This window comes from Micrasema longulum, unplaced genomic scaffold, assembly GCF_059751315.1.
Source record: "Micrasema longulum isolate JH-2025_06_02 unplaced genomic scaffold, ASM5975131v1 h1tg001106l, whole genome shotgun sequence".
NCBI lineage: Eukaryota > Metazoa > Arthropoda > Insecta > Trichoptera > Brachycentridae > Micrasema > Micrasema longulum.
In genome coordinates, this window is record NW_028278294.1 from 1 (window position 1) to 24,935 (window position 24,935).

Below are 24,935 nucleotides of genomic sequence, written 5' to 3' on the forward strand. Positions count from 1 at the left end.
ATACTGATAAATTTTATAAAATGAATGCAGATATTTTCCCTTTGAAAAAAAAAAAATGAGAACGCCCTATCAATGCTATCGTGACAGCAACGTATTATATTGCCGCATATTACACATGTCACAGGTAACAGTTGACGAAACAGATTTCTGATACCTAGAGCGTTAATCCCAGGAACAATATTGTGGGAAAACATTTTTACTAATCTCTGATGAAATGAGAGCGATGCACTCATGAATTTTACCACTTCGATACCTATGGTAGATTTTGGGTTATACTGTAAATAGTTAAGATTAACGATGACATTTATTATTATTTACATGTATTACTTCTTGATCTTCACAACATTCTCTAGTTAATGGTGTATTTCTTACAGGAAAATCCCGTGAACCAGAACACGAGAAGACAAAACATCAGACTATTCATATTTCATTTCTTTTCCTTAAGACGATAAACGATCGACAATAAACGATATTATAAAAAAAACATACACGTGTAAAACTTATTTTGTACAAGAAATACATATTTTTTTAAAAACACACTAAAATGTAATTAATTATATCTAAAATAGTCTGTGTGATTCCATTGCATATTTATTAATTATATATTATACGGCCTTAGCTAATTACAACAGTTATACGAAGAAACATATATACGAAATATTATTAATATTTAGAGCATTAACTTTGTGGTTAAACATTTTATTAACAATATAAAATATTTTTATAACTTAATCAGTGCATTAAAGGGTTGCTTATTAAAATGCATGTCGTGTTGGTTTTATATTTTGGGCAACAACTATGGTGAAGGTGTATAGTGGATTTTGCATGTTATATATATATGGTTTAGTTTGTGTCCTGACGAAGAGACGGCTACGTTTCTAAACCGGTAGACAAAGACAAGTCGGTAAGTGATTATTTTTAAATATTTAATAACATTTAATATACACAAGAAACTGAACAAAAAGAACATGAAACTATGTAGCAAAGACAAAACAAGGGAAATAAAATAATGGCATACAATATATTCATAAACGCGATGAACATATAAGACTTCGAGCTAAACTATGCCAATCCATCTTCATATAATAGTTTATTACGATATTTAAGTTTTTGCTTAGCGGTGTATTAAACTTATGCAGAGGTCTTGTGATAAAACTTAAGCGTATGTTTTGTGTAAATATCTCACATCCGATAAAATAAGTCATAACTACAAAAAACTTATTAAAAACTTATCGAAATGTAGATATTTGCCACGAGCATATTCATAGCCATTAAAATTTTCAATTTATTAAGTAGAAAAAAGTTAGAAGCGTAAATGTTTTTTCTATCCATCACCAGAGTTGCATTCGACGAGAATGCATATAAAAAAAATTGGGAAGATGTTTTTTTTTTAATATATAAAAAAGTTTGTATTTGAATGTTTACAAACAACATTCGTTTTTTATAGATCGATTTTATCTATTCTAATAATGGGTCTGACATGCAGTTGTCTTTTTCGCGCAGCATCGGGGAGGCATCTGCAAGACAGTGACAGGAAAACAATGTTTGAATACCTATATATCAAAATTCTCTGTCCCCACAATTTATGTAAACCGAAACCCAAAAATAATGATGTATACGTTTATTTCTAATTTTGACTAAATACAATAATAATCGATTTTAAACTTTCGATTGTGTTCATTTCATCTGTATACGAGTATGCCCTTTAATCTAGCAATAGCAAAGCATTGCCGGATTTAGCTCGTATATTATAAAATAAACTCTCATATGCTAAAAAATAGACATAATTCTAGCTATACGATTTACCCGCTGGATATGAATGACACATTTACACTTCTTTGAACGTTCCCGTTCTTAGTGAATATTTTAAAGTATCGTTTACACATGGACAATACAATAGAAAAGACAATATTGTCTTGTCCCAGATCCGTGAACAGCCTCGCCCGCGCAGGACATTATACTCGGTCAGTTCTGCAGATTGGTCCGTTCACGGAAAGTAAACCGGATATCTTACACAACTTTCTTATCATTGGTTGATTTACATAAACTAGTGACGTCGCACAAAGTAGTTCGTTTTTATTTAAATATTTTTTTTTTTTTTTTAGTACATTTTCAAGAATATTTGCCGAACAATTACATGCTTTAATTATTACAGCGCGCAAGAAAACATTTTTTTGTAAATAATTTCCCGTGGGACTGAAGTTCCTCATTCACACGTGAGCGCTGCGAAAATGAATTCCCGCCAGTTGCAAGAAAAAAGTCCAAGAAAGATATTTTTCTCAATTGGTCTGGGTGTTGTAGTGTATTTGTCATTACCTCCTTCCATATCCCCTCTACCCCACCTGCTGACAAGCCTCAAAATAGAGGCTTAGCGGGTTATTCCTTTTTAAAAAATATAAAAAAACGAAATAATAAAAAATAAAAAAATTCTGCCAACCTTTTCTGCAGAAAAAATGCGCGGGAGCGACAAGCACACGTCCAGCAAATCGCTATTGTCATAAGGTCCTGCCCATTCACACGAGGACAATGCGGCTAAGCGCGGTGGTGGGGGGAAATCATTGATCCGCGGCGATAGCCTGCCCGTCTATCTTGTAACAATGTATCGGAACAATGTCCTGTCCTACAAATCGTTGCTTAAACGTGGACAATGATCGGACTGGGACAAATCAATATTGTATTTTCCACGTGTAAATAATACAAATAAATATACAAAGTGATTGAAAGTGATGATAAAATGTATTATAATAACTTAGCAAATAAATGTTTGTCGCAAGAGGCAAAACTAGCAGTTCACAATGAAGTCCTGGTGCCGACCCTGATGTATGGGAGAAGTATGGACTCGGAATAATAGGTAGAAAAGTAGGCTGAATGGTATCGAAAAGCGATTTCTTAGGCCAATGTGTGGTTAAACTATGTACGATAGATCCACAAATGTCAAGATCCGTACATTGTGTAAGGCTGGGATAAGCATTATTCACAAAATCAAGAAAGGAGCTCTGCGTTGGTTTGGAGAAGTAGAGCGAATTGATAGCGAAAGAATTCAAAAATCTTTCATCATAGGTATGCGTGTGATCACCTACCTGCAGCACTGTGAGGTTGGCCTCCTGCGACAGCGTGAGCTTCTCGGCGTCCGACGGGTAGGCGTTGTAGCGGTGCTCGTACAGCCAGCGCTTCAGGATCTTGACCGAGTGCTTGGGCAGGTTGCCGCGCCGCTTGCGCACCGAGCCCGGCTGGTGGGCGTGCGCCCCGGATGAGCGCGCGCCCCCGCCGCCGCGGCCCCCCGACTGCGAGCCCTCCGAGCCGCTGTCGTTCTCGTCCGTGCTGGACGTGGACGGGAAGCGGTCGCGAGCTGCGGACAGAACGGACACAACAATCACTCACTATTTGGGACAGAGCATTAACAAGTAGTAAATATATCGCACGTTAAAACAATAGTGACCAAACTTAGATACCGTCGAAAATGCGCTGAGCACGTTAAAGGCTGTTTTCAAACCATAGCAAAAATCCACCATTGACTTAAATCGTATAATATATTATTTTCATTTATTAATTAGTAGGTAAACACACGAAACAGTACACCGAGAGGCCGACTTATCTCCACTTGATTTCTTTTAGCAAAATTTTCACCCGCGAGTAGAAATTAAAGAAATAAAACGAAAAAAGAAAATAATAAATAACCCATCCTAATTTTACCGAGCCGGGTGGATTGGCACGATACACGTGAAATGGACCAAAATGGTTCAACAAAAACCTGAAAATTAAACTCATTTTGGTGCAATTGGCCCAAACAATTACAAAAACCTAATTCAATTAGTTTCCGCTAGGAGGCGCAATTGTTTATGTAACGATCAATTCACACAATGTAGAGTTTAAAATGTTGCAAAACTTGAAACGCTATAATTATATAAATAATTTTTTTTTTATCAATATTCCTACAGAGATGAGGTAGATTTTTTTTTTTTCCAATTCAGGATTATCGATATTCGAGCGTTTACAGGGCTTATGACCTGTCATTGGCTGGGTTGAGTGGCCACTTTACGTACAACATTCCCCATTCCGCTTATTAGCGAATATCGACACTGGTATGATTTTGATTCCTGTATATATCCTATTAAATGAGAAAGCATTCACTAGCGTGTTGGAGCACCATCTATGTATTGATATTGAAGTTAAGTATTTTTAATTAGAATATTACTTTATTTTATGTATTTAAGACTCTTCCGAGTTAAATTAAGTACTAGTAATCGCCTGTATGTATGTATGTACAAAAATACACATACCAAAAAATAATGTTATATAAATAATTATCTCAAAAGAGAGTTTTTCGGAGTTTTAGCGGGGTATGATAAATATCGGATAAATCAAAACCATAAATTTGGTAGGGCCAAAAGTCAACATGATCAAAAGGGCATGCTTGACAACATAGCATAAATACGAGTAAACAAAAATTGGAAGAAACTAGAGCTTTATGCCAAAATGGACGCTTGAGACATTCAAACTTCCAACCTACCCCTACGCGGTTATTGGTGGTGGAAATAGTATGGTAGTATTAACTGGTAGGTAATAGTCGGGAGTCGTTATTCTGTACAAGAGGGCCCGCGTTGATTACGATAATTATATTATATTCGTACATATGTATACGATAGTAGGAAAATAAAAAACGTACACGATATTGTTACATTATTAAAAATGGTTTTGAATGGGTAGGTATACATTAAATACATGAGTAGATGAAAGCGTTATGTTGCAAATTTTAATGAATGTACCTTTTTACATACATGAACATTTTATGTACAGTACTTTCACATAAAGCAAACTACACCATCAAAAAGTGGCAGAACACCGATTTTGAGAGCGAATGAAGGCGTTATTTTATAGTACTCTTATTCGTGTTGGCTTTATAGAAGTTTTCTTTTAAGTGTACGTATATTAATGATGTTATAACTTATACTTACATATAAGTTATAAATTTAAAAATACTTGGTACACTTCCACTTATTTATTTTGACCAATTAGCCTAGTCTGAAGATGCCCATTAGAATAATTTGGTGGCTTGGGTCTATAAGAGCCAATGTCGATAATAGTAATATTACAATAAAGTAATAATTAAGCCATTTTTAGGCGTTATAATGAACTCTTTGACGTCTTTGATAACAAATATTTATACAAAGCAGTACAACATGTCATGTATGTGTGTAAAAAATGGTTGAATAAGTTTTTTTATTGACATCGACCCTCTACAAAATGGTGGCAAGAAAAATATTAAATCTGGCACTGGCCCTTCTAGATCCAAGCTAAAGACTTATTAGAAAGAAATTTATTGATGTTCGTCAATACACTAATTATTCTGAGGAAAATTGGAATAAATATTTGTATGAAATTTAATCGGTAAAGCTAGGGTTTCCTAGGACAGCGGTGCCCGTATCTTAACGGCCGTAGTGAACGGCGATGCGGTGGACAGCCGTCGTAACAGTGACTAGAGAGTGGTTTCCTAGGAAAACGGTGTTAATAAATGTTATCAAAACAGTTTTCCTAGGAAACCACTCTCTAGTCACTGTTACAACGGCTGTCTACCGCATCACCGTTCACTACGGCCGTTAAGATACGAGCACCGCTGTCCTAGGAAACCCTAGCTTAACATGGATTGGTACTATTGTGCTGTGTACCCGATGGAAACGATTGAAAAATTTATACAAATAATTCAATTCTAAGGTAGGAAATTCTCGTTGACTACAGAAAAATATCGGTAAATCTCTTACCACCCCATGATCCTGGAGTCAGTTTGCGTGAGGCCGAGTATTTCAGTTCATACTCGTAGTCCTGCCGCAATCGATTTATCAGACGAGATTCGATTACGATAGCGGATTATCGTGAGTTTTATTTGGTGGACCGCGAGTGACCACGATCGGAGAACATTTTCCGCTAACCACACGCGAAATACTTAGACCGTGAAGAGTTCAATGAAACTCTTTAACTGAATTAAAACTTGCAATTTTAAATTGTGATATTTTGTGGGGCCCTCCCCGGTCTAGGCAATACCCGCGCAAGTAATTTACAAAACTTATGTGTACATTTATACCCGTACACAAAAGTTTTGTAGAGAGATTTTCCGTCTCTGTTGCAACAAATTTAGATCTAGATAACTTTCTAGGGAGGAAATCCAGCCAGTCTGCAAAACATTGTGGAATAATGTATTTATTTATTTGACCGTAAATTGTAGTCTGCGTTACTTTAAGGGCTGTTTAACACAATACATAATGCAGACTGTAAATATAAAATATAAGTTAATGAATAAAAAGCAGATATCTGCTAATCTGCCAATATGTACAGAAAAATAGATCCATATTATCTACAGAAACCGTATTCAGCAATCGAATTGCCCTATTAATGGGTGAATTATGACTTGCATTTGTACGGCTTGTGGGTGCGCAAAACAGTGCTCGCGATCTCGCTCTAGTATAATCATTCGGAACACACAACCTAATATATTTCATTATATTAGGTTTATACGTATAATACTTCCAGAAATCTGTATATGTATAATGGCATCACTTGTGTGTTTCTTTAAAAAGGTTTTAATTGATAGATTATTTGTGAATAATAAAGAATAGTTATTTTGGTTCATTGAACCGGGCAGATTATATTAGATCGATGACTTAAAGCCAATCGTATTGTTGACATTCGCAAATACATTCCGCATCAATCAGCACCAATTGGCCGGCACGTCAAACATTTTGGCAACCGCTCCACTGACCGGCAAATGTCAGACAAATTTCGTTTCCCACAGTTATTTTACATTAACTCAATAAAGGTTTACCAAAGTGATTTTATGCAGAAAATAATTATTGAATTATACACGCCCAAGGTGCATTTACTTAAATGCAGATAGAAAAAGAAACAATACTATTTGTACTAGGGTGAGTGCTATAGTAGTAGGAGTAATTTGACACTGAATCTAATGGTCAAACATAAGTAAACGTAAGAATTTATCTCAGCCATAAAATATACACTTTTTTGTTTTTTTCAAAAAATGAACGCTTTACGTTTATTTATTTTGACCATCAGATTTAGAATATTCAATTACTGTAGCACGTCCAATTACTATAGCACCCCCCCCCCCTCCTAGTACAAATAATATTGTTTCTTTTTCTATAATATAATATTGTTAATGCACAAATAAATGAACATGTATGCCTGAACATGTGAAGAATGAATTTAAGAAGTGCCAGTTTATTTTAGTAATATATAAGTTTAAGGATGCAGAATTAGAGGAAGACTAAGAAAGACATGGCATGACAAAATCCAACAAATACGGCGCGCGAATGTAGAGGAACCGATATCTGTATGCAAATATAGAGTGATGTGGGGTTCTATCCTCTCTGCCTACCCTTACAGAGAAACGACGTGATGGTTTGTTGTTGTTGTAGAAGTTTAAAATAGGCATATGTGCATATGGAGAAAATATGAATTCAATTATGAGATTGTAATATAATCCAACTAAATAATTCATCATCATTCCAATTAATTCATCATTCAATTAGTCAATGACGTATTCTCCTTCGTTACTTTACAACAAGTTAGTCAATAATACATAGCAGCTTCACCGTACACTGCGCAAATATCGCGAGCAGCTTTGGCAGCTTTATTCTCTCGACTGAACGCGGAAGGAGGTTTCGAAAACGCTAGCATTCGTGTGCTTGATTTTTTTTCCTTTTTGAAGGGTTGTAAAATAAATTATATGACCTTTTTTAAAATGTCGGTACTCATTTTTAAATTTGGGTAAAAAAACATAGACACAACTTATGTTAACACACAGTAGATTGGAACCTCTTATATACGTGGCATCGTTTTTGGGATTCCCTACATCGCTCTTTTACTTAGTCGGCGCAGAGAGTGGTATGCGTAAAGGAAAGGTGATAGTGAATAATCTTTGTTATGACTTTTTTAAAAGTATTTTGTTATATTTTTTAACTTTCCGAAACTTCTAGATGTAGGTTCAGCAGTGCAGACGAGGAAACACCTATACACATTATATGTGAATGTGATGCTTTACATCATAAAAGGAGCCTCATCCTCAAGGGCCACTGGTATAACCTGGGGATGTTAAAGAGCTCGCCTCCTACCTAATAGCCCGATACTTTACGGATCTGGGCTTGGAGGGGGAGATTTAGCAAAATGTAAACCCTCGCCTTCCACACAGTAGCCAGGCTCTTTATAGACCGGGGCTTGAAGGGCGAGAACTATTCACGGGGACCCGTCACAAGAGATCTTCACAGGTCGTAGTGGCGTCAGGAGCTTGCATAGCACTGACCCCCACTACTAATAAAAATAATAATCAGAATATATTTTTTTATAAAATGAAAGTTTTTTTTTTAAATCCCAAAATGATTTTTATACGAGGAAACCTATCCATCATTGTTCTTTTTCAGCGATCTGATTCCGAGTCCGTGCTATCGCAAATTAACGCTGGAATTAACACGGCCGCGCTTTACTTCGAACGTAAATTCAAATCCGTATTCTGGGCTGGTATTCCAAACGCTCTCGTGGCCGTATTATCTCGTGTATTTTGTATGTAAAATGTAAAAAAACTGTTTTCTCGTGCCACGAGAGTGGTTCAGAATAGCACCCCTGTTAACACGAGCTCGTGTTTAATTATCGCGAACTTAGAATCAGGCCCCTGAGCCTCGATTAATTCATCTCGAGTAAAATAAATACTAAGTCATAATTCATAGATAAATCTTCAATTTTATCTACAAAGTAAAATAAAGTTTTCTGTATGAAAAGCAGAATATGCCTACAATTTTTTCTTCTAAACATGTTTAATTATAGGTTACCGGCGAAGATACTTTAAATGTTCATTCGAATAAACTCATTTTCGTACACAATTATCGGTTTTTCTTTATAGGCAGTCGAAGATAACTCTGTTAACTTCCCATTGTAATCGGGGCCCTGGTATACTTTTTTTACACGGTACTGCGTGGTACGTATCCCCCGTGTAAAGAGTCTCCGATGTGCATAGTTTGAATTGGGCAGTAGAATATTGCGAATAAGATCAGACAATCCTGCATTTCTAATGCCTAGAGTCTAGCGTTTAATCGTATTAACGTAGGTCGGGAGAAGGGGGCGTGTGAAACACGAGCCGATTACACAACGTACTAAAGTGATACCCGTCGGACGTACGACTCTGTTCTAGAACACCTGGCCAGGTGGGTTATTATTATTACATTACTATAACATATTACTCTACTCTATTCTACTCTTCTCTACTGTACTAGGTTGATTTTTCAAGCATTACCTTGATCCTGACTGACGTTTACAATAATTTTGCATTAGTGCAAATTTAGCAATCCAATCATTTGAAGGAATGCGATTAAATCAAATTACGACACCCACAAAAAGCGAAATTCTTTAATTTTGTACTCGCAAAATAGTCACATATTAATTCCACACATATAATCTTACTAAACTCATTGAAATAACATTTTATAAACTCTTGTATTATCCCCGCAACATTGTGTAAAAAGGTCCTTCAGATAAACATAATTCAATTTAATTACTATTATATGCACAATTTTGTATAAATACATTGAACTTTATAATAAAGATACCAGTCTCGAAGTTGTCGCATAAGCGATGAAACCGGTAAATTGTTATTACAAATTTGTGGATTTAAGTATCACTTGTCTTTTATTTCTATAATAAATTATAATTGACATCCACCGAGCATTTTCAGTAACCTTGAGAGTTTTTGAAACTTTGTGTTATTTTTCATAACTAAGAAAATAAAAATAGAAACACTAGATTGAAAAAATTGAAACTAAATATTCACAGTTATTAACTAAAAGAATGGGATTTGGCTAACTGATAACTAGAAATTATAATGAATAAGATGTTCAAATATGGGCAGAATGGTGAATATTACACAGTGTGTAAAGTGGCCCCTTAAACCAGCCAATGACAGGTCATAAGCCCTGTAGATACCTAGACTTCTATATTACCTTCTCTAAAATGTTCTTCATCTCTGTTGTAATATGTACATATTAACAGCTCCCCAGGGAGTTGAATCCAGTCCTTGTCTACAAAAATTAAGACAAACTCAAAATATTGTAGAAATTATTTGTTTTATGAAATGGCCTACCAAAGTTTTGACACATCTAAATTGATTTGTAAAATATAATTATTCATATAACCTTAAGGTGAAGTATTTGTGTATATATTTTTGTGAAATATACACACAGTGGCTACTAGTTTTAGGATTAAAGTTGTTGCGCAAATTATCACAACGTTTCAATTAGTTATAGCTACGAGATTGTTAAGTTTATTTATTTATTTCCATTTGAAAATATTTGTCTAAAAAGATAAAATTAATGTTTTTTAAGAGTTAGGGTGGGTGCTTTAGTAATTGGACATGATACATAATTGAACATTATAAATTTAATGGTCAAAATTTTTTTTTTAATGCGTTGTTAATTTTAAGAAAAAAAGAATTCTGTTTTATGGTGGAGATAAATTCTTACGTTTACCTATATTTGACTCTTAGATTTAGTGTCCAATTACTATAGCATTGGGTGCTATAGTAATTGGACATGATACATAAATGAACATTATAAATTTAATGGTCAAAAAATTTTTTAAATGCAATGCGTTCATTTTAAGAAAAAAACCCACAAGACAAGATTCTGTTTTATGGTGGAGATAAATTCTTATGTTTACCTATATTTGACTCTTAGATTTAGTGTTCAATTACTATAGCATTGGGTGCTATAGTAATTGGACATAATACATAAATGAACATTATAAATTCAATGGTCAAAATTTTTTTTCAATGCAATGCGTTCATTTTAAGAAAAAAACCCACAAGACAAGATTCTGTTTTATGGTGGAGATAAATTCTTACGTTTACCTATTTTTGACTCTTAGATTGAGAGTGTCCAATTACTATAGCATCTACCCATTACCTCTTTATTTATTTATATTTGGATAATTTATATAGCACCGTTTTTTGTTCAAATCACCTCAAGGGCGCTGTACAATAAATAAATATCCCAAGCACGAAGACATATTAAAAAAAATATTTAGAACAAAGAAATTTTTTGAACATAAAATATTTAAAAAAAAAACAAATGGTTGCTTACTTCTGCAGGGAAGAAAGGAGGGGAGCGCGGCACAGTATCAGGCTCCCCCCTTTTCACTCCTGCAGAAGTAAGCAACCATTTCCTTTTTTTTATATTTTATTTTTTTAAATTTTATTCGTTTTAAAAAATATATATTAATGTGCCAATATGTCTTCTTGCTCATACTGATTATCGTGGTTTCGGATGTGACAGGGTTTAAAGAACACCCTGTATAATGAATACCTAACATAACTCAAAACTTCAAATTTTAGAGTTATCGCTCTGTGGAACAGAGCCATCGATTTGTTTACAAAAAAAACTTTTTATAAAACATAGTTTTATAAAGTTTTGGGTCGAATTGCTATATTTTTTCCGACAAGAGCTTAAAAATTGTATTTGACTATCGTTATACATGTACGTTATACAGACTAGGAACATTTCGGTCTGCACGATGGGGACATTTGAGATGGGGATTTGGGAGATATTTTTGTTATAATTGCGGAAAAAAAACTACACCGAGTTTACTAATCCAGTTCGACGGGTGGATTGTTTATTAGGATTTATACAAGCGTGAATTATTATTATTGCGTACCTACAGCACAGGCATAGCGCCGAGCGCCTGTGCCAATAGAGAGTCAAGTAAAGGAGTCCCGTCCCGCCAGACAGCTCTAGCGCCATGCGCTGCGCCGCGCCGGTGGGCAGTGTTTACGTAAACAGCGAGGTGTGAATGTTGACGATGAAAATTATTCTTATTTTTATTTCATTTAATTAGCACGATAAATTTATTGAATTAGCACAATAAATGATATAACGAGTCTAAATAATTTAGAATTGTTATATGCATTGGGCGGGTACTAATTAAACATGCTACAATAATTGAACAGTTTAAATCTTATTATCAAAAATAAATAAATGCAATGCGTTCATTTTAAGAAAAAACACACAAAAAGTGTATATTTTATGGTGGAGATAAAAATCTTAAATTGACTTATTTTTGACCATTAAATTTAGTGTCCAACACATATAGTGTATAACACCCACCCTTTACAGTATTGCTTAGATAATATTATGATCCTTCGGTCCGATTAAAAAAAATCTTATACGAAGGTTATTTTAGCCGTGTTACTAGTTTTCAGCAATATTTTCTCTGCTTATTTCAGTCTTCATAATAATACGTACTTCAGTATCTTTCAGATACTTACACTTGTGTTTGTGAGGTGATTATAAAAATAGCCATTTACAAATTGCATTCATTCATTATTCCCCTTTCGCTACAAACGGCGCATAGGGCACTGCATTCCTGATTATTTTTACAAGATAATCAGTTATTATTATTATTATTATGAATAACTTATATAGCGCCATTTTCGTAATAAAATACCTCAAGGGCGCTTTACATAGTGATTCTATTGTTAAATTAATTTAATTGAAGCTTTTAAATATGTAATTTTTTTTTTTTTTAATTATTTTGTTGTCACATGCTACGGATTTATTCAAATGATTTAGAGAACAAGTGGGTTTTAAGTTTTTTTCCGAAACATCACTTCACTTTCACAGCCTCGCACCTCTGCTGGGAGAGCATTCCATGACATAGGGCTTGCGACCGCAAATGCGCGTTCACTAAATTTAGTGCGCTGTTTGCGTAGAGGTATAATAACTTTTCCTCTCGCCGTAGACGTAGATGGTCTAAGCGTGAGACGCCTGTCAGCTAGTTCATCTGGAATGCATAGTTCCCTTAGATATTCAGAGTTGTGCAGTGACTTATACATAAGCCAACAGAGTTTGTATTCGACCCTCTGTGGAAAACGTAGCCAGTGTAGTTGCCGAAGTAGTGGAGTGATATGACTGAACTTAGAGATTCCGAAAATAAGTCTCGCTGCGGCATTCGATACAGATTGTAGGCGAGTCATTTTGTTCATTGGTAGACCTGCATAGATACCCGTACCATTACAATAATCGACTCTAGACACTACAAACGCATTTATTAATTGACGGGCGGCATCAACCGGCAAATTTTTGCGTATGCATTTAATTTGTCTCAGCTGGTAGAAGCATGAACTTATCGTCCTTCTAATTTGAGCGTCAAGAGAAAGGTCAGAATTGAGTAAAACTCCCAGTAGTTTAACGGTGGGTAAAGCGGTACTTCCTACATTGGGTAGAGCCGTATCCTGGATCAAATTCTGTCGTTTGGCTGAAGCCGCCCACAGTTGTTCAGTTTCCGATGGGTTTAATGTTAGTCTGTTTTCAGCCATCCAGTTTCCTATTTTCTCGATGCATCCATCAATGAAGTTGACAAGCACACTTCTCTCGCCTGGTTTGCAATAAAAATAAATCTGCGTATCATCTGCATAGCAGTGAGACCACAATCCACATTCTTTGATAATGATCTCTATATCTTTAGTGTAAAAAAATCAGTATAATGCTTAAGGTGCCAGTCGTGGGATTATGAAATATTCTACATTGTAAAAACAGAATTTATGTAAACAATGTCGGGAACTGAACCCGAGACCTATTGCATTGTAGGCAAACGCGCTGACCATTTGATCAGGAAGAGCTACAAATCATTCAATTATTATGTATTATTTTTAAATTCCGTTCTGTCTTTTAATGGTATTTCAGAAATGTTAATACATCGCACCAACCAATGATTCTTTAGATTGATTTTTAAAATATGTATTTATGATTTTACTAAATATCAATAGTATTCGAAACTAAAATGTCGTAACGAACTTTAAAAATAATTTAAATAAGCTAGCAGTAGTTAGCTAGCTTAGTTAGCAGTAGCTATAGTAAGATAATATAATGAATTCGCAAAGCAATTGCTAATTGAGTGTTCCCGCCATCCGCCAACTCCTTCCATTGCAGTTGGCCGGTACTCGGTCAACTGCTCTGTACAGGCCAACTGGGTCAACGGTCAACCTTTCTCTGCAAAACAATAAACAAATGCCAGGTACGCACGGTCCGAACTAAAACGCTTATTTTCGTTACGATTCATTCATGTGTAGCTCCTTAGTGCGGGAAATAATATTTACTTTCGATAGATCAGTTTCATTTCTTACAATCGTAAAAATCCACATAGTACGATAAAATAACATTGGGTGGATTGATTTCGATTGTATTACAATATTTGTATTTATTTAATAGCAGGCAAACACACTTACCAGTACACCATGAGGCTGACTAATCTTCATTTGATTTCCTTTTGCAGGATTTTTATCTGAGAGTAGCGTCTAAATACAAAAAATATTCATACAAAATAATATAATAAATTTCTATCCTCTCTAATTTTACTGTGACGCGTGGATTTGAATGATACGTGTGAAATTGGCAAATGCTTGCAGTTCGTTAATTGCTACGTTATTTAAATATAAACTAGACTCCGAGGTATGTATGCAAAGAAAGAGTGATATGGCGTTCTATCCTCTCTGCCTACCCCTACGGAGAAACGGCGTGATGGTTTGTTGTTGTTGAATTAGACTCCCAAAAGCGACCTAATTATTTAAACGTCTTTTTGGTAAGAAAGTACCTAAAATAAATAATTTCTTCCGCTCTCTTTAGTTTAAATAAATTAATAATACCTATCCAATCAAATAAATAAGTGGAATAACTTTTAAAAATTTATTTATAAATCATATAATACAATATATTTCACAAAATAAAACACATATTAATTACATTCCCAGGAGTTTATACAACTCAATTCGGGACTTAAATAATATGAACATATTAAAAATATAAAAAAGCACATATTAAGAACAACAAGGAAAAAGCAAGTTTATCATCTTTATATCTAAATATACCACAACAATATACCTATAAGCCAAAAACCCTTTTTTATACAAATAAAAAAATATTTAAAAACTAAGGGAGATAAGGTCGACATTGCTTACTTTAATTATTTGTTTCAATATTAAAAAAAAAAAAATAAAATGGGTTGAGTGCATTTCAGCGCATTAGGTAAAAAAAAACCCCCGCTTTAAGCGAAAATGTTTTACATAAGAAAAAAATAGTACATTTGATATTATACTCATATTATTCGAAATGACGATAACAATAAAATATAATAATAAAAATACACAGAAAACGTTTTTTAGGTGAATTATTAGTATCAATGTAGTTACAATTAAATGTACCTTTTAATACTGTGCAAATTTTCTGTAAAAAAACAAAACTTCACATCATTTATTAGTATTGAAAGTAATGAAAATACCCTATGCATGATAGGCAAACGCCTTAATGAGCCATGAGCCTGACAATCATCATAATATAGGAAAAAAATCAAGCGAGACTTGGTGGTTATTGCAAAAAACTTACATGTGAATTTCGAATAAAACACGTCCAATAAAAATTAAGAAGGGCAGTGTAATAAATAACAATTTAACACATATTTTAAATATAAAAATTTATTTTCAGAACATGTTTTCCTGTTGACACAAATATGTCCATTAAAGAAATCAATCTGAATAACGATTACATAAAATAGTAATTTTATATGGACAATATTTCACATGCAGTCGCAGCCACTTGTCTTATGTTAATTTATTTTCTAACAGCTGCCAAAAGGAAGTGAATAAATAACACATATACAGGTAAACTTGTCTCCACAGAGTAGTCTTAAAACGATGGAACACCTCGTTAGAACGAAGGAGGAAGTCATTTACGATATCAATTAAAGTTGGTTACATTCTTCGTGATTATGTCACTTGCGCCACGTTTTCCGACCATGTATAGACTATAGACGAACATCGAGTTACAGTATGCAACAAAGACCCTGTCACAAAAAAACACGATGATCAGTATGAGCAATAAATACAGTAAAACTCCGTTTATCCGAACTCCAGTCATCCGGATCGCTATCGGGAAATAAAAAATACTAATGTTTTTACAATAATACAAATTTTGAATTCAACTTTTAATTTTATTGTGCAATTAACTTCGCTTGACATATCTAAATAAGCTCTCAATGTTATTCTAATTAGCTGTATTATTTCAAAAGCAATATGTAAATTAATTTTAGTTTATTTTATAACTTATATGTTCTTTTTTTTTTAAACAATAAGTTTCTTATTTTTAAATCAATCTTTATTCTTATCTTTCACTTAATCTTAATTATGACTTAAATTGATTTAATTAAGCTACGCCCTTATTTTATATAATCGATGAAAGATGGTAGAGTTCCATAATTAAGGATATGTAAAAATAATGTTACCAATGCTTACTTACAAATTTTATGTGTATTCATTGACAATTCTTGATGGAATTCCAGTCTAGTTATAAAAAAGTTTATATTTGAATATACGATTCCAGTCTAAAGATGCCCATTAGAGACCGAAAGCGCTAATTAGTCGAATAAATAATAAAGAAGTGCACAAAGTATTTCTAATTTATAACTTAAATTTAAATATAAGTTATGTAATTGCATTGTATTAATAAACTATAATATACAATATTGATTTTAATATTTGTTTATCCCATTATTCAACTGTATGTTTATTTTTTTAAAATATATTTTATATTTCAGATACATACGAATTGCGTTTCTGGCATTTTCTGAACAATATTTCGAGTATAATGTCGAAACGCCTGCAGGTAAGCACTGGATTCCAGCCCCTAGGAAATAATATAAATATACCCTGGCAACTTTTAAACTGGCGGTGTTTATAATTGGAAATACGGATTATCTATGGTTTACGTCAAGTGGCGCGATTTTCACACATACTCGATTATTTTCTGCTGTTGCTTCAGTTTTATTCATTCAACAATTATAATAACGATTATAAGTGATATTAGATCATTACGTATTATGTGTGTGCTGGTTACATTTTTTTAAAATGTAAACAACCATAATCGAAGTTCGCATAATATTATGCAAATATGACGATTCTGATATGGCAGGATTTTTGTTACACACTATATGTAAAATACAAGGTAGGCACATCGCAACATTATTTCGCAATTCCGCGGTCGTGAGAATTGATGAAAAGTGCATCGAATGTAAATTTTATCAATTAAAAAGGTTGACACAAAGGAGTGAGAAAACGAATGTAAATATGAATTAATCTACTCTTTTAATTTGCAGTGTGAATTTACTAAATAGCAAACGTATTTTAAAACATTTAAGTTTGTAAGTGAAAATTCTTGATGGAAGTTCATTGTAATTTATTATATAAATAAAAGACGAGTGATACTTTACTCCACAAATTAAGAATATCCAGTGACCGTTTCATCGTTTAATAGAAAATAAACAAACATTTGAATTAAAAAATAATGTAAAAATAATTCATATTGCACCTAAAGGCTCTAAACTTGACAAATTAGAAATTCTCGAAATTAATAGATTAAAAAATAAACCCAACGTAGAATTACTTAATGAACAGATAACACATGTGCATTCTCCATTACTTTACCAATTGTAATATTATTTTACTAATGACTTTTTACCCTTTGTTTTTCAGAAATCATTATTTACAAAACCACACTCACGAAGGATGGGAAACCAAAAATAAAATAAAATACTTAAACTCATTAAAATAGCATTATATCAACTCATTAGTTAACCCGAAGACAAATTGTTGATAATGATCATTAAGATAAAAATAACTTTATTTAATTTACTTTCATATAACTTTGAATTATCTATCCTTACCTCTGTTTCGTATAAATACATTGAACTCTTTAATAAAGATACTAGTCTCGAAGATGTCGCGAAAGCGATGAAACTGGTCACTGGATATTCCAAATTTGTGGATTAAAGTCTCACTCGTCTTTTATTTATATGATAATAAACGTATTTTTTTATTTTTTTTACTATAAATATGTATTAACCGTACATTATGCATTAGAAAATAAAATAAACATTAGAAAAAATGCTGTAATTATCATGGTAAGCAAAAATATAACTGGACAGTTGGTATTGTTTTCATTCATTGGCAAGTTTGTCAAATATAATTTAGTATAATTTCCTACCGTAGAGAGTATTGAACACTCGCTGAAAATGGTAATAGCTGGAATAAGGGAGTTAAAGGAGTTATTGACGGTGCTTTCATTGGTACCGTTATTTATTTTATACATGTGTGGGGTCTCACCTTTTATACGTGAATATCAACGAGTTGACACATCACGTTACATATTTTTCAATCTAAGCATATGCTTTCTATACTATATAGTATGGGAAAACTGAAGAAATTGGACATGACATAAAACAGATAATCTTAATTTGGCGTTGCAAAAACATAGTTCTAGAGCTATAGGACGTCAGTTTGGATGCAGTTACATAATAATGATTCTGCCCGCAGAATCGATAAAAAAATGCAGGGGATATACGAACTGGCTTTATTTAAGGGCACACCACCCGCGCGTTGGAAAAAATTTTTCGTCAAAATGGTTCCAGACTACTAACGCATACAATTGCAATTTTTGAACACACACAGTTTCACGTTGCACCGAGGGACACATAGATACTTAGTTGGCAAATTAATTATTTCTAACTCGGAACGAAATTGGATTACCTTAATCATTTAAATACTTATACCTTCAAAACTTAAATTCTATGTTCGTTCTTCATCGAGTTTTCACATTTAATTACAAAAAATGTATGTATTTTAAAAAATAAAATCATACAAAGATTCGGTTAAAAATTTACTCGTTTTCGAAAAATATCGATCTACCTACAAGTATATTCTAATCGAATCAGGGGCCTGTTTAGTTCTGCCGAATTTGTTAAAATGGCGATTTGGATCAGTACTATTGACAACGCATATTCAGTGTCACAACAACGAATACTAATAGTAATATAGATTTTACGTTGCAACAGTACCTAGTACGAGTACAATCAGCAACTTGATAAATGTCTATGCACATAGTACATTACAACATGCACTTTTGGCATACGTAATTGCACTTTCTCATATTACGTCATCACCTTTAGCGGATAAATCATGTTTATGAGGTTGAGGTCAGTCGAATTAACGTCGGCTGGAGGAGGTTTGTCTACATTCAATATATAGGAGTCTCGCAGACTTGGGGCCAGTTGCATAAAAAAGTTTTATTTAAAGAATTGTTTCATTCCGCGAAAATTGATAAAACGAGTTGCATAAACGAGTAAGATAAAACAACCGGTTTTGCATATTTTGTCAAAAACCCAACATTTTAAAAACTTTAAACCACTTTTTTGTAGTGCACTGGCCATTACAGAATCGATCTATCTAAACCACGGTCTGCCATAATTTTGACTCCTTTTTTTATTTTATTTTACTTTTTGTACATAATGTTATTTGTACATTGGCGGGCTTATTGCCAAATGGCAATTTCTTCCAACCAACTAATAAAATAAAAGTTTTATTTTTATAATTCAAATTACAGAACATATTCAATAGAAAAAAAATATTAAAAAGCTAAAGATATATAAAAATAGAAATAAACGTATTTGTTTCTAAATTACCTTAAATCAAAACTTTCACTCAATGGGAAAAAGGAAAAAAGAGGAAAAGGGAAAGAAGGAGAGATGTTTCTTCAGACGTGATTTAAACAGAGATAATGTAGTAACATATTTGATGGTGGATGGGAGATGATTCCACAGTCGAGCCGCTTTTTAACATGCGACATTGAATTTTTATCCAGTCTTGTAGAACCTACCCAGTACTGGATATATTATATATAATACCTTGTTAGCCCGAATATATGCGATATTTTTTATTAAAAAAAAATCGAAAAAAATTGGCGCTATATATTCGTGGACGCGTAATATTCGAGTGGATATGTTATGTATATTTTCTTTTACATTAGTATTTAATCTAGGAGAAGTCCATAATAAACAATTAAATACCCGTTCTGGGGGCCTTACTTAGCGTATTGAAAATAATGCATTATTTAGAAAACAATCGAACCACTCTAGCTCTCCTTGGTTGGACGCAGTGCCTAAGTTAGGCAATATTTTTTTATCAAATTTTTAGTTACAGTACAGCTCCAACTATCCGCATCAAATTGGACCGGACCACGTTCGGATAATAGTTTTTTTCCTGAAAAACGGTCTATTTTAATTAATTACTGTATGTTCACGCCAGCTGGTGCAGGATTCTCGCGTCGATGGTCTCGCCAATCTCGGGTGGCATGCGAATGAGGAAAAAGACACACTTTCTTCAAAATACTATTTATTATCCAAATTCCACAATGTCACATAAATCACAATTGAAAACAGTTTGAAAAAGTTGAGCGGGCACAGTCATTAAATACACAAATCAGCTCGAATAAAACCACAGGGTAATCACACCCTAACACTCATAACTGCGTACAAGCCACGTCTGTCACTTGGGACCTTCCGTCATCGTCTCTAGAGGCTCACTTAATCAATGTCACAGAAATAATAATTATTGCAACTGTTCTAAAAGATAACCGCAGTTTCATTAAATGAATACGCGGGTAAACACATTTCCCTAATACACGTAACACTCAAGAATGCGTACACTCCTTGCCTGCTACGGTCTGACTTTCCGTCAGCAGCTCTACAAGCACGCTTGCAGACTACAAGCTTAAGACTGAAGCTTGTTACTCTCCCACAAGCTTTCCAAAAACCTATTTCAATTGCATTCCACAAAAAATATTACTGACATTTTAGTGTCAAACAGGATATTTCTAAGACCTTTTTAAACGATCACAAGATTTCTTTTCCTAAATAAATTATATTATATATGACATCCTAGGACAAAAAACAATAAACTAAACTAGGATCTTAATAATTAAGTATAGGACAAATGCCCAGTTCTTTGAAATATTACATGAAAAAATACAAGGGTACATAGAATACACAGTAAAATAAATACCTCAACTTCAGTAGAAAACATTTAAAACGGCATAAAACAATAATTCATGATATACGACACTTTTGAAAGAAATGAACATGTTGCAAGGCAGAACAAAAACATCCGAAATTACTAGTCGTTAAACAAAATAAGTCAATAATTGTTTTTTGTAAAGCATTATTTTGACCCGCCAAATCCTCGGATCGAAGTTGTTAGTGATTTGAATGCGTTCTTTACAAAATATTTTTTTTTTATATTTTTATTTTGTCTTTAAATAGTACAAACATAATAAATGAATGTCCTAATATTAACTTATATCTAATTATTATTAAAACATATTGTTGCCGACGTAAAAGTACATGCACCAACTTGGCGGCCCTTCCTGGGGTTTTAATGTAGCATAGGAGGCTTCAGTATGTGTAAGCGATCTACCACCTCCTCAATAAAGACTAGTATTTGTCACTTTCGGGGGTGGTGATCGCCATACTGAAGCCCACATATAGATTAGAATTCATGAAAATATTTGTATGCCCATAATGTGTTTTTATGTTGTTCTGTATAAGTGTTGATCGCCGCGCGGTCGGCGGGGAACTGCGGCCGGTAGCGGGAGGGTGGGGACCTTATACGTGGCGCGAGAGAGACCGATAGAGCCGGCAAATGTGCTCGCTATCTCTCTCGCCGCGTGATTGGTCAACCTAGCACCGCCCGCTATTGGCCTAGCCCACCGCCGCACGGCAAAATGTTGTATATATAGCCCCGCCGGGGAAAAATAAAGTCAGTCATCTCACCACACTACTAAGGCTTTCTACTCTCCACTTCACCTCCCTACCTCGCTTCAAACCGGACCTCATCGCCACCTGGATTCGAACACCGCTACCCTCCTGGACTTGGAACTCGGATACTCTTTGGATTGGATTTTGGACCCCGGATAATTTGGACCCTTGGATACTTCCCCGGAACACACCCCGCCGTTCCCACCGACGGAGAGATACCGGCCTTACAACCCGGTTGCCTGACTCAGGATTGCGGCCGCCAGCGCTACTCGCTAGCGACCCCGCAAGGGATCTCTAGGCGACGATACCTCCCCCGGAGCTTATCGTTCGTCGGCCGAGGCCCGCCTACGCCCGGCCACTCTGCGTTTGACACCAGCACCTATAGAAATACAGTTCTTGTGACGGGCGCGATTGCTACGGACGAAGCAGTGATCCGCCGCGTCTGTTACAAGTTGGTCCTTCGAGAAGAACCGGATATTCATCGCAGAGCGCCTAGAGATGACTTCGAGAACCCCTTCACTCCGCTCGGGTCGAGGAGGCACGGAACCGAGAGAAGACCCTGCTACAGATCAGGACTCAGCCGAGTCGGACACATCCGAAGATACAGTCCAGCGGCTGAGGACGCAGGTTCGAACGCTCCGTGCTTCACTACACGATCAAGACCGACGCGTGCCCTTGGAGACGAATCCCGAGCCCGCGCCGCGTACTACGGATATGGACGGCATCATGACGGTGCTGTCAAAAATGGCGATTCTACTAGAGGCTTCGCAAGGAAGAAGCCCGACTTCAGCCCCAGAGGACGTTAGCAGAGTCGGCGCCATGATAGCGCGCCAATCTACTGCCAAGGACCTACCCGCCTTCGCCGGAGAGCCGCAGGAATGGGCTACTTTCAAATCGCAGTACACTCAGTCGACGGAGATGTGCTGCCTTTCGGATCCAGAAAACCTCCTGCGTCTACAGCGTGCGTTAAAAGGACGGGCAAGAGAATCTGTGTCGTCATTACTAGTGGATCCAAGCCAAGTGAGGGTGATAATGAAGACGTTGGAGCTACACTACGGCCAGCCGGACATTGTAGCGTCTTCCTTGTTGGAAAAAGTGAGAAGGCTCCGCTGCATACAGAACGACGGATCTACGCAAGCATTAGTAGATCTGTCTAGCGCAGTTCGGAACGCGATAGCGACCTTAGAAGGCTTCGGTGGCGATTACATGTCTACGCCACAACTACTAAGTGAACTAGTGAGCAAGTTACCGCTGTGCATGAAGTCTCTCTGGTGGTACAGCAGAAGAGGAAACCGGGTGAGGCCCTCCGCGAAGGATTTCGCGCTCTTCTTGGAAGATTTAACGGAATCTTCGATGATAGGCGGCGGAATAGAGCCGCAAGTGTACAGCGGAAAACAACGCGAGAAGCCACAGAAGCGAGAACAAGTGCATACAGTGATTTCAACAGAGGGAAACGGGAAAAGTGTAGCGTCATGTGTTTTGTGCGGACGAGGACATTTACTACAAACGTGCCAGGAATACATAGAGTGTAGTATTCCGGAAAGATGGGACATAGTGAAGCGAAAGAATTTGTGTTTTTCGTGTTTATCGAACACTCATCGGGCGATAAAGTGTAGAAATGTAAAAAAGTGCGGCCTCGATGGATGTCGCCGAACACATCACAAGACATTACACGACAGAAATAGTGCCGATATCAGTGAAGCTCGGTCTAGCGCCGATATACGAGCGCCAGATAATAATGCCCGCCGCAACACGCCTGCAGCGGCGGGCGCCGGGGGAAACAGACCGACCGCGAACGAAACCCGCGCCGCGAGTTCAAATGAAAGAAACTACGATTACGGCCACAGTTCGCGGACGAATAATATAGTGACGAGCACCTACGCTCGGGAGGAACCGGTCCTCCTAAAAGTGATTCCCGTCATGTTAAGTGGTCCGCGAGGACGAGTGAACGCGTACGCGTTACTAGATGAGGGATCAACCGTGACATTGATTGACGCAAAAATAGCAAACGACATCGGCGCGCCGGGAGAGACTCGAGGATTAAAAATCCACGGTGCCGGCGGAATGTGCGTAACAGATAGTGCATCAAGAAAAGTCACAATTAAAGTGCGCGGAGTTACGGAAGATTTATTCACTCTCCGCGCAAACACAATACAGAAGCTGAGTCTGCCGCTACAGCCCGTGATTGAAGGGGAAGGCAGGATGCGACAAGTGTGCCCGCAGTTACTCATCGGCCAAGATAACGCCTCTCTCATAGTGACGAGAGAGGCACGGAGATGCGGGGAATACATCGCCTCAGTGACAGCCTTAGGAAAGGTGATACACGGTGGGCGGACACGCCAGACTAACGCCAGCATACTAATGGCGCTTAGTACAGAACAGAGACTAGAAAATCTAGTTAAACAAAATTACGCCGTCGACGCGTTAGGTATAAGTTCGACAGCCAAGATATCGCGTCAGGAGGCGCGAGCCACAGAAACCATGAGAGCCACGACACGTTTCCTACCGCAAGGACAGTACGAGACAGGGCTACTGTGGAAAGACAATCGAATATGTTTACCGGATAATCGCCGTACAGCGCTGAATCGATTTTTAAGCATAGAGAAAAAGTTCAGTAAAAACAGTGAATTCGCCGCGGCTTACAAGTTAAAGATTAAAGAATATCTAGACAAGGGGTATGCCCGGGAACTGACGCTGGCTGAAAGACAAGACACTGCGAGTGGGCTTTGGTTTTTGCCGCATTTCGCAGTGACGAACGTGAATAAACCGGATAAAATACGGATAGTATTTGACGCCGCCAGCCGCTGCAACGGGAAGTCATTGAACGACATGTTGGCCAACGGCCCGGACCTTCTCTCATCGCTTATGGGAAATATAATGCGATTTCGCGAGGGAAAGATCGCGCTGGCAGCAGATATAAGGGAGATGTTTCTCCAAATTAAAATAAGAAAAGAAGACCAGAGGGCGCAGCTGTTCCTCTGGCGCGATAGTCCCGAAGAAGAAATTCGGGAAATGATTATGACGTCGATGACGTTCGGCGCGGCGTGTTCACCGAGCAGCGCACAGTACGTGAGAAATCAAGTCGCAGAAGATCACGGGCAAGAGATGGCCGCCGCCAGGGATGCTGTGCGAAATAAATTCTACATGGACGACTATATGGATGCCGTAGACAGTGCAACAGAGGCGATACAACTGCGCCACGATGTCAGCGAACTACTACGGCGGGGCGGATTCATCCTCGCGAATTGGGC

At 36.3% G+C, this 24,935-nt stretch overlaps 1 protein-coding gene across 2 annotated transcripts in view; it reads right to left on the reverse strand.

Moving 5' to 3' along the window:
* Positions 1 to 2,087: 2,087 nt before the first annotated feature.
* LOC148277014 (uncharacterized) overlaps positions 2,088 to 24,935 on the reverse strand; it is a 168,764-nt gene continuing 145,916 nt past the window's right edge. For both annotated transcript variants that reach the window (XM_088233446.1, XM_088233445.1), the window contains exon 2: positions 2,088 to 3,349. In XM_088233446.1, coding sequence (XP_088089572.1) covers positions 2,667 to 3,349 — 683 coding nt within the window. In that variant the 3' untranslated portion in view covers positions 2,088 to 2,666. The remainder of the gene's footprint in view (positions 3,350 to 24,935) is intronic.